The following is a 10,893-nucleotide window of genomic DNA, read 5'->3' on the forward strand; positions in this document are numbered from 1 at the left end:
AAATCTGGACCTTACCGTCCAAAAATCTGGGTGCCTATATGAACCCTCTAAGCTTAATTACCAGCTTAGATCTGATATTGCTGCCACCAGCCAAGTGATTTCCAGGGCTTGGCTCCCTCTCTGGTCTCCCAAAACCTTCTCTGGGGGACCCCAAGACTCAGAAGCCCTGAGCCTTACACCAAAGGGAAAACAACCTCCTCCCCTTGTCCCCTCGTTATCTCATCCCCAGCTTCCCCTCCCTGGGGTATCCTGGACGATACTGTTACTTAAACTCCTGAATGCAAAACAGCAGAGGGCAATTTACCTTCCCCCTCTCTTCCCCTGAGGCTATGAGCTTCAAACCTAGTCCAGCTAACCACCAAAGAGATTTCCCCCTCCCTTCGTTTCCTCCAGCCTGGGTAACCAGAGAAAAACTCAAACAGGTTTTAAAAAAGAAAGAAAAACACGTGAACATGGATCTCTGATCAACGGTGACAATACACAGGGCTATTTGCTTAAAAGAAAAAATAAAAAACGAATAAACAGCTTATTCAAAAAGAGATACAATTTAAACATTCCAGCAACTACACACATGTAAATACAAAAAAAACCAATAAAACTTACTGTCTTTTTCTACCTTTTGTACTCACAACTTGAAACTGAAGATTAGAAGCTTGAAGATAGAAAGATCCCTCTCATAGCTGAGAGACAGACAAAAGACACACACAAAGGGACACACACCCAAACATTCCCTCCCTGAGCTTTTAAAAATCCGGTTTTCTGATTGGTCCTCTGGTCAGGTGTTTGGTTACCCCTTTGCAGGTGAAATAGACATTAACCCTTAGCTATCTGTTTATGACACTTTGCTGGCAATATGAAGCTGGGAGGGGTTGCAAGGGTTTTGGAAGATAGGATTAAAATTCAAAATGTTCTGGGCAAATTGGAGAAGTGGTCTGAAGTAATTGGAATAAATTCAATAAGGACAAATGCAAAGTCCTCCACTTAGGAAGGAACAATCAGTTGCACACATACAAAATGGGGAATGACTGCCTAGGAAGGAGTACTGCAGAAAGGGATCTGGGGGTTATAGTGGATCACAAGCTAAATATGAGTCAACAGTGTAACGCTGGTGCAAAGAAAGCAAACCTCATTCTGGGATGTATTGGCAGGGGTGTTGTAAGCAAGACACGAGAAATCATTCTTCCGCTCTACTCTGCACTTGATATGGCCTCAACTAGAGTATTGTGTCCCGTTCTGGGCCCCACGTTTCAGGAAAGATGTGGACAAATTGAAGAACCAAAATGATTAAAGGGCTAGAAAACATGACTTATGAGTGAAGATGGAAAAAATTGGGTTTGTTTAGTCTGGAGAAGAGGGGACATAAGTTTTCAAGTACATGAAAAGTTGTTAGAAGGAGAAGGGAGAAGAATTGTTTTTCTTAACCTCTGAGAATAGGACAAGAAGCAATGGGCTTAAATTGCAGCAAGGGAGGATTTAGGTTGGACCTTAGGAAAAACTTCCTAACTGTCAGGATGGTTAATTACTGGGATAAATTGCCTAGGGAGGTTGTGGAATGTCCGTCATTGGAGATTTTCAAGAGCAGGTTAGACAAACATCTGTCAGGGATGGTCTAGGTAATACTTATTCCTGCCATGAGTGCAGGGGACTGGACTAGATGACCTCTCGAGGTCCCTTCCAGTTAGTGCCAGTGTGGTGTTGGGTCTGTGATGGGGACCCCTGTCTTGCTAGGAACTGAACTCCAAACCACCAGCTTGCTTCAGATGGGCCAGCAAACCGCTTGGTGACCACTATGAGTCACTACCTGGCTGAGTTTGAACAGGCAACCCAACGGTGAAAGGGTTAGTATGCCACTCCCAATTCCCAGAGCCAAACTGCCCACCTTGTGGGACATCTACTTACAGCTCTGCTATAGGCTTCGCTTCTCCCATTAGTTTCATGAGTATCTCAGCGTGTGTCCTGCACGTAACCTGGGACCAATGCTGGCTCCAGGCTGCAGCTCTGTCACCCGAGCGAAAATGGGTTCCCTCCTCCGCCCCGTGTTGTTCGTACACAGGCCTCTATTGCCTGCTTGTTCTAAATGTATTTGGGGGCTGGGGGAATTCCTCTCCCTCTGCAGATTGCTTTGCTGAAGATTCTCCTGGCTGCAGCGCCCACTTCCAAAGCCAAGACCGACTCCATCAACATCCTGGCGGACGTGTTGCCCGAGGAGATGCCGTAAGTGCGTGGGTGGGTGACAGGCAGCTGAGTGCTGGCTGTTTCAGCAGCAGCGCGGTCTCCCGGCTGATGTGGGTAATGCAGCGATTTCCCGTTTCTGGGATGGCAGAATCCACGTGTCCCTTTGGAGATGCAGGTTTCTGTTTCCATGGGGAAAAAAGGATCCATGTGAGTGAATGGTTTTTCCTGGACCCGTGAGCCTTTCAGAGTGGCAGGCTGTACCAGACCAGTCCTCATGCTCTGTTAACGTGAATGGCCGTGACCCCAGTTGTTCTCTCCCTGGAGTGACCCAGGCTTGTTCAGCTGTCTCAGTAGAGCTCTTGTGGCCAGAATGCAGCAGAAAAGAAAAGGTTCTAATGGCCAGATGTCAAAATTAAACCAACCAGTACAAGGAGTAAAGCTTTACTGTTGTGGGAGAGCTCTTTTCATTCTATTTCAACTCCTGCAACAAGCTCCACCCCAAACTCTCCTTGTGCAGTGTAATTAGTCCCTTCTGTGACCCACTATGGTGCCCCTAGGCAGGACGAGTTGGGAGCAGGAGACCCAGGGATAAGCGCAGGGTCCTGTCTGGGTGGCTGGTTCAGTGAAGAATCCCCTTTATATAGAGCTCGTGCAGATGAATAGAAACCAGTCAGAACAAAAATCCCATCCCGGTAATGCTCCTTGTACATGGATCCATCCCTCCCTTTCTCCTTCCGCACCAGCATCACGGTTCTTCAGAGCATGAAATTGGGGGTCGATGTGAACAGACACAAAGAGATCATCGTGAAGAGCATTTCAGCCTCGCTGCTGCTGCTGCTGAAGCATTTCAAACTGAACCACATCTACCAGGTGAGCTTTGAGAAGGCAGATGCGTTCAGGGTAGTGTTTCCTGAGAGAGATCCCCTCGGCACCTTGCCTGGAGAGCAGCTGCAGCCTGGTCTACCTCAGCGGTGACCTTTAGCCCCAGGTCGTATCCCCTGCAGGTCACTTCCGCAAGGTTGTGTCTTCAGTCCCCTTGTAAACCTCCGCATGACTATTTCACAGTGGCCGAAACTTGGCTACACCCGTGTTCAGCCTGAAGGGAAGACTTTTTTCTTCCCCCTTGCCACGAGTGGGAAGGGGATGAGGACTAGCCAAACCCCGCTGAGGCCTTGTCTAAACTACAGGTAGTTAGGGAATCTAAAGAGTTAGAGACTTTCGCCTTTGCGTCCTAACAGTTTGATTCAACCTGAGTCTAAACCTGATCAAACGGTGTTGTGACCATGCTAAGAGGTTCCCTTATTAACAATGGCTGACTAAACACTACATTGGGCTGTATCCTTGGCCCAGTACTGCAGCCACTTTGCGTGCCAAATGCCCATTTGACATTCATACGCTACATTTTATGATCTCCAGCTGCAATGGGACCCTCATGACCCCTGATGTGTTTGCTTCTTGCTACCCTCAGCACTGGAGGGCGTTCTCTCATTTTCCCCCTTTATTGTGGCATGAGAGTGCATGAGTAATGGTCTCAAGTTGCAGTAGGGGAGGTTTAGGTTGGATATTAGGAAACACTATTTCACTAGGAGGATGGTGAAGCACTGGAATGGGTTACCTAGGGAGGTGGTGGAATCTCCTTCCTTAGAGGTTTTTAAGGTCAGGCTTGACAAAGCCTTAGTTGGGGATAGTCCTTGCTGTTGAGCAGGTAGGTTGGGCTAGATGACTTCCTGGAGTTCCTTCGACCCCTGATATTCAGGATGCCAGCAAGGTAAAGTGCAAAGCTTATGATCCACAGGTAGTTCGAAGAACATGGGCTCCTAGTTCTGATACCTGCTTGGTTGTTTACGCCCTGGTCGAACATTCAAGTCCTTTTGCATAGTCACACGCTGTGCGGAAACAGAGCAAAGAAAAGCAGGAACCTCCCATGCAGATCCCACTGGTATTCTAAGCTAAGACTGCCAGGTCAATAAACTACATTTCAAGCAGAGCAAACCAGATTTTCGTTGTGGCTTCCACGTTTCGTGAGACTCTTCGTGTTTGGAGAATGTTGGGCCAGCTGTGCGTGGCAATACAGACTTCTCTGAAGGTTACTGGTACCATGATGTTCTGGCCAGGTGCTTTGTTCACCCAGGGGTCTGCCAATGAGTTGTCCTCTGTGAATCCTGCCGACAGCTATGTCACAATAGATGCAGATAGCAGTGTGAAAAATCTTTGCACTTTACCTTGCTGGCATCCTGAATATCAGGGGTCGAAGGAACTCCAGGAAGTCATCTAGCCCAACCTACCTGCTCAACAGCAAGGACTATCCCCAACTAATTATCTCTAGCTTGCTTGCATATATATACCTGCCCCTGGAAATTTCCACTACATGCATCTGACGAAGTGGGTATTCACCCACGAAAGCTCATGCTCCAAAACGTCTGTTAGTCTATAAGGTGCCACAGGATTCTTTGCTGCTTTTACAGATCCAGACTAACATGGCTACCCCTTTGATACCTGACCCCATAAAATCAGGACATCTGGTCTCCCTAATGCCACCTAGTTCTGGGAAACATGGGGCTGTCAGACCACTAGTGTGCTGGGCTGGCCAGCGGTTGGCCAAAAGTCAGAGGGGACTTGGCTAATCAATGGAGACTCCCAGCCGGGGGGGACAGAGGGTCATGCCCTCCCACTTTTCACCAGCTGTAAGAGCGAGCGACAGGGGAGTGGGTGGAGAGGAGCAGGTGAGGTCTTGGAGGAAGAGGCGGCAGGGGAGCAGGGCCTTGGGGGAAGAGGCAGTGCAGGGATGGGGTCTTGGGGGGAGGGGTGAGGGCAGGGCCTCGGCGGAGTAACGGCGCGGGGCCACGGTTCGGGCCCCTGTGCCCCCCCACTTTAGGGCGCTTCCGCCACTCCTGTTTCCAGTGCCTTCTCTGTGTACCTCCCCCGTGGTTCTGTTGGCAGATTGTGAGGGCACATACCTCCCAGCCTGGGCAGACTGACACGAGCTGGCTCTGCTTTCACTGGTGGGCTAAACAGATCCGTGCATCTGGGGCTAGGCCCCCAGGGCAGACCCAGGGGCTCAGGCAGGCCTGGACTTGGGCCGTGAGCCCGAGCTGCTCCCTGTGCTCTGACGCCCACACTGCTATTTTTAGCACACTAGCTCTGCCTGAGTTAGTGCGTGGCTCACTCCCAGCTGCAGTGTAGACGTACCCAAAGAGGGACCAACGATTCTGCTTAGTGAGCAAAAAAGGGAACTCCGCGTGGTTAAGCTATTAGCTGAGACCAGCTTAACAGGACTCCTGTGGGCCAGTCTTACAGTACTTCTGTGTCAGCTCCCAGACTCTGTATTAGGAATTTGGGACCAGGAGTCCAAACACCTTGGCCTTGGTTTGACTCTGAGTTTGGCTTGCTGTGTGACCCTGGGCCAGTCACCCCCGTGTGCCTTAGGGCTTGTCTACACCTGGAAATTAATCTGGACTATAATAGAGTGTGAACTGGAAGCAGATTAGCTCTTTCTGATCAATTCAATATGTGGATGCTCTTGTTCTGGCCTTGTTCCAAATTAGTTCAATCCACTTCCAAAGTGTTTTACGCTAATTTGGAATAAGCATGTCCACACACAGAGTTAACCAGCAGTGGCTATTTTGGAATATCTCCCCATGTAGACAAGCCCTTAATGCCTGTCTTCGTAAAATGCAGTCAGGGAAGAGAGAAACACGAGGCTTCATTCATTAATGTTTTGTAAGTGGTTCAAGATGCTCCAATGGGAAGAGACTGGCTTCTGGTGCCTAAACACCAAATACCTAGGCAGAAAATAGCTAAGTATTAATTGTGTACGAATCACCACTGTCTGAAGTCATTGAGCACCAACAGCTTGTGCTGTGCTGTGTAAAAATAAAGGAAGAAACCATTCCTTTTAGTGGGAGTTTGCTGGGTAATTGGGGTTAGAAGAGAAATGCCTCTATTTGTGGCAATCTATATACAGATCAGTTGTGCTTTAGGTTGTAGCCATTGGAACCATATTTCCAAAGCCTCTAGAATTAAATATTAACAGAGGGAGAGAACTGAAGATGCATGTACAAAGGTGAGGGGGATTGGTTTTTAGTTGAAACTTGGAGAGGGCTGGAGAGACCATTTGGCAGAGAGAGAAGGAGGCTGTTCCAAAGAACAGGAGCTGCAAATGAGATCCCTCCCGCTCCAGCAATTGTAGGGTTGTGGGGAGAAATGTACAGGAGACAGGCGCAGGGCATATGGGAAGGAGCCAAGGGAGAGAAGGTCCGTGAGGCCAGCTGCAGTGAATCCATGGAGGAAGGTTTTTAATTGGATCGGGAAATGTGGCTTTTGTTTGATGATTTTTATTTATTTATTTATTTATTTTACCTGCACTGCCTGACAGTGTGCGTTCACCTCTTTTCTGCAGTTTGAGTACGTGTCTCAGCACTTGGTGTTTGCCAACTGCATCCCACTGATCCTGAAGTTCTTCAACCAGAATATCATGTCCTACATCACTGCCAAAAACAGGTACAGCTCCTTTGCAGCAGTTCCTTTTCCTCCCGTGCTTTGTAGGGGCTGCGTGTGTGTGGAGGAGATCTTCCCCTTGGGGTCACCAAAGCAGCATATTCTAGGCAGGACAGAGTTCTAGATGGAAACGATCCTGTGCAGGTTAGAGGCATGGGGCAGACAGAATCTCCTGGGGCTTTCCCACCTCCTGTGTCTATCACTCAGCTCTCTGGACTCTGACCAGCTGGTTTTAAATAGTCAGAGAAGTGTCACTTCATTCCATTGCTGCTTATTATCAGTGCCTTGAAATAGGAGGGCCTGTGTTTTACTCTGTGATTCGAGATATTGGACTTGTTAATTAAATCTATATATCCCATGTCAGGATGTGCACGCGCACACACCACCTCGTGTGCACACACACACCTACACTTATGTGGAGAACAGAGGAAGAAGGCTACACATGCATAAGTTCCTTCCAGAGAAGCACAGTTCTGTCTCCATTGCTCTCTGGTTAGTTTCTGGATATGGGACAGCTGGAAGTTTGTTTACTGGAGGACTTGGTATTTGAGCACACCCGAAGTGCAGTTCCACTCACACTATTGATGAGAGAACAATGAGCTATAACAGCATTTCATATAGGTCTTCGATTGGCTATATGGACTAATCTCTGTCTTGTGCTGTAAGTTTGTATACACAGAGGGAAAGGAAATGGATTTGTTGTCCCCTTCTAATCTGAGAAGGTTAAAGATGGAAAACAGCTGTTTGTGCAGAGCACGTTTATTCTCTTGTCATTAAAAGGTGCTGCGTTTCCATTTGGACCCAGTTCTTTTGACTGGGCAGAAATTGGGGGTGAAACACAATAAACATGATGTTCACTCCGGAGCTGTTAAAAAATCAAATTTTCCTCTGTTAGTTATAGTCACACAAGTGCGTGGAAGCTTAAATCCAAACAGTTTTGCTTTTCCTGAGAATGTTACTATTCATAATAGCTTTTATAAGATTCCCCAAAAACTTTTGAGCTTTGAGCCTACACTACCTGACAGTCTAAAACTTCATTCAGGTAAGTAAATGAGCAAGTTAATAATGTGGGGCAGCAGTTTCTGAACATGCATAGAAACAGGGTACAATCTTTGGGGAGCAGGTGGAAGTTCTCTACGTGGTCTTACTGTAACAGGCACGTTATGTGAAGTCTGGCTGATCTTGGGATTTTATGCTGAATGGGCACTGACTCGGAAATCAGTACAGCAAGTCAGTTTGTTGTTTAAAGGTTCCCTGTGGATTGATTTAAAAGTTGAAGGGATAGGAAAGAGCACAAGAGCTACAGCTATTTTAGGTGTGTGCATGTCTTGGGATGGGGGACCAGGTGTATTTATTCTTCTTTATTGGCTACTTATATTAAGGCATGAGAGCCTGAAGGGGTGGTAGAGAGGTTTGCAGCTGTCACTCTGTATTTCCTTGCCGCTTTCAGTTTGTGAGTCAGAGCTCTTATTATTTTAACCTAGGGTTTTTTTAAATATATAAATAGCTAATCTGTCTTGGCTTAATGGATCCAAATTACGAGTCTTTAGTAACTGCACTCAGGATGTACTTTAGAGCAATAAGAAATTGACAAGTTCTGTTGAGCAGAGAGACAAAGGTGTCACGAGTTTGGAAGTAGGATGGGAGGTAGTCTGTCAATCAGAGATGCAAAAGGCAGGTACATCCCCACAACAGGCTGTTCAGCATGGCTCACGCTAAGAAAACCTTTTGAGAAATCGTGACCTACTTGGAAAGCAAGTGACTTCCTAGCAGCACCCAACAACTTGGTGCGTGGGCTGTGGGGGAGTCACAGCTGCGCAGTTCTGCCTGTGCCAGCTGCAGTCACTGTAGTGAAGAATCCTAGAATCATAGGGTTAGAAGGGATCGCACGGACCATTGAGTCTTAACCTCCTTCCAATCTGCAGGATGTAGTGGATGCAGTGTGCTAGGGATGGCAGCAAAGAGTCCTGTGGCATCTTATAGACTAACAGACTTATTGGAGCATGAGCTTTCGTGGGTCAATACCCACTTCGTTGGATGCATGTGCTGGGGATGGAGATCGTAATGGCTGATTGGGAAGAGTAACGTAGACCGTTTTAGAACAGCTCCTTGAATACTGATCCACTGCTTCATGAATGACGCTTTTCCCCCTTCCCTGTCTCCCACAGCATCTCTGTCCTGGATTATCCACACTGCACAGTCCATGAGCTGCCTGAGCTCACTGCCGAAAGCCTGGTAAGGAGAATGTCAATAACCCTTGTAACAGATTTTGCAGCCCCAGAAGGAAGAGCTTAGGACGGGCTCCCTGCCAGCTGCAGCCACGTCCCAGCACTTCCTTCTCTGGCTGACGCCTTGCAGACCTGGGGCTTTTCTTCAAAAACAGGTCACTAAGCAGCATGCCATGGCAAACCTTGGAGTCCCATTAACATGACAGGCAATGGGACAGGATGGATTCCTGGCAAAATGTCGCTATTAACCAGAAGTTGTCAATATCTGGTTGCTATTAAGCACAAGCTGCTGTGTCCAGGTCAGACACACGTGGACTGGAGATGACGCATCGTAATGGCAGGTTCACAACCACAGTCATTTTAAAGGGACTCTGAAGAGCAGTTAAGACCCCGCGTTTTATGTTGTAACCCTGGGAACCCAGAGAGGACGGTTGGATCAGGCAGAAGCAGGGAGGTTTTGACTGGACAGTGAGGGGAGTTGGGTACTTTCTGGAAGTGAGGAGATGGGGAAGGACTCTGTCTCTGACTCAACCCATCTCTTATAAGCCAGAGGCCAGTCCAGACTAGTGTTCTCTACATTATCTGTAGGGCCCATGGCTGTGAAAAACATGTCATGGACCATGAAATCAGTCCTTCCCTGTGAAATCTGATCTCCCCTGCTGGTGGGAGCCTGGGGCTCCTAACTGCTAGTCTGGAGACGCTGGAGAGGGACAGAAGTTGTCCTTCCCGTGCATGGCTGCTCTTGAGATCAGACTCGCCCCCAGAGGCGGCGCAGAAATGAGGGTGGTACACCCTCCAACTCCCTCCATGCTGTCCTCCCTACATGACTCCTGCCGCAGCTCTGGGTTCTGAGCTCGGGGTTTCCTGCTGGGCTGGGGGCTTCTGCTCCCAGTGGCTGCAGCTGGGACAGCCTGGGCTCAGAGGTGCTGCCCCCTTCCTCCCCAGCCAAGGCAGCCCAGCCTCTGGGCTTCTTTGCCCTGGCTTCCAGCCGGAGCTAGGGACAGCCAGGGCTTGGGGCTTCCGCACCCCCTTCCTCCAGCTGGCCTGGGGCAGCCCAGGCTCAGGGCTTCTGCCCCCTGCTGTTCCAGCCAGAGCTCAGGGCACCCCCACCACTCCAATTGGGGCTCAGGGCATCCTGGACTCAGGGCCTTGGGGTTTCTTCCCCAGGGCTCCTGCTGGGACTCGGTGAACTGGTCAGGGCTTCTACCCTGCAGCTTCTGCTGGGGCACCCATTTTTCCAGGGGGCCCTCAATTGGCTGGGGGTGGGGGGGGGGGCCTGCCTTAATCTGGTCTGGTCTAGTAGCCCCTGACCAGGGCACTCCCAGCAGCACGGGGGAGATCCTACCCACTTCCACCCCCGGTAACCGCCTCTAACTGCAGGAAGCTCAGAGCCTGCACAGAAGTGAGGGTCTCAATCTTGGGATCCTCCCTACAACAACTTTGCAACCCCCACCCATGATCCCATTGTGGGTCAGGACCCCCACAGTTACAACACCATGAAATTTCAGATGTAAACAGCTGAAATCATGAAATTAACCAATTTTAAAACCCTCTGGCCATGAAATTGACCAGAATTAACTCTGACTAAGGTAGGGCCCTAATTGTCTGTCTTCCAAGCCCTTACCCATCCAGTGATTCACCTGGGAGCCAGGGCCAGTGCAACTATTCAGGTGACCTAGGCAGTCACCTAGGGCGCTAGGATTTGGGGGGCGCCATTTTCTTTGGTAGCGACTGCGGCGGCTGGATCTTTGGCTGCGCCGATCGCCACCAGCATTTAGGCAGAGGCAGTTGGGGCAGGGGAGCGCGGGAAGGACTGCCTGCAGCAAGTAAGGGGGAGGGCAGCACGCAGGGGAACTTCACGCCCCAGCTCACCCCTGCCCTGCTTCCTCCCCGAGCACGCCATGGCTGCTTCACTTCTCCCGCCTCCCGGGCTTGCGGCGCCTAAGCTGATTGGCGCCGCAAGCCTGGGAGGTGGGAGAAATGAAGCAGCTCA

The 10,893-nt window shown here is 49.4% G+C and overlaps 1 protein-coding gene across 5 annotated transcripts in view; it reads left to right on the top strand.

The window, feature by feature from the left end:
• Positions 1 to 10,893, top strand: part of STRIP2 (striatin interacting protein 2) — a 107,247-nt gene that overhangs the window by 32,410 nt on the left and 63,944 nt on the right. For all 5 annotated transcript variants that reach the window (XR_012655461.1, XM_032780933.2, XM_032780934.2 and 2 more), the window contains 4 exons: positions 2,117 to 2,214; positions 2,919 to 3,045; positions 6,575 to 6,675; positions 8,841 to 8,907. Coding sequence is in view for 4 of the 5 variants with exons in the window: in XM_032780933.2 (XP_032636824.1) it covers positions 2,117 to 2,214; positions 2,919 to 3,045; positions 6,575 to 6,675; positions 8,841 to 8,907 (393 nt within the window). In the remaining variant the exon portion in view is untranslated. The remainder of the gene's footprint in view (positions 1 to 2,116; positions 2,215 to 2,918; positions 3,046 to 6,574; positions 6,676 to 8,840; positions 8,908 to 10,893) is intronic.

Source organism: Chelonoidis abingdonii, chromosome 1 (assembly GCF_003597395.2).
Source record: "Chelonoidis abingdonii isolate Lonesome George chromosome 1, CheloAbing_2.0, whole genome shotgun sequence".
NCBI classification, from domain to species: domain Eukaryota; kingdom Metazoa; phylum Chordata; order Testudines; family Testudinidae; genus Chelonoidis; species Chelonoidis abingdonii.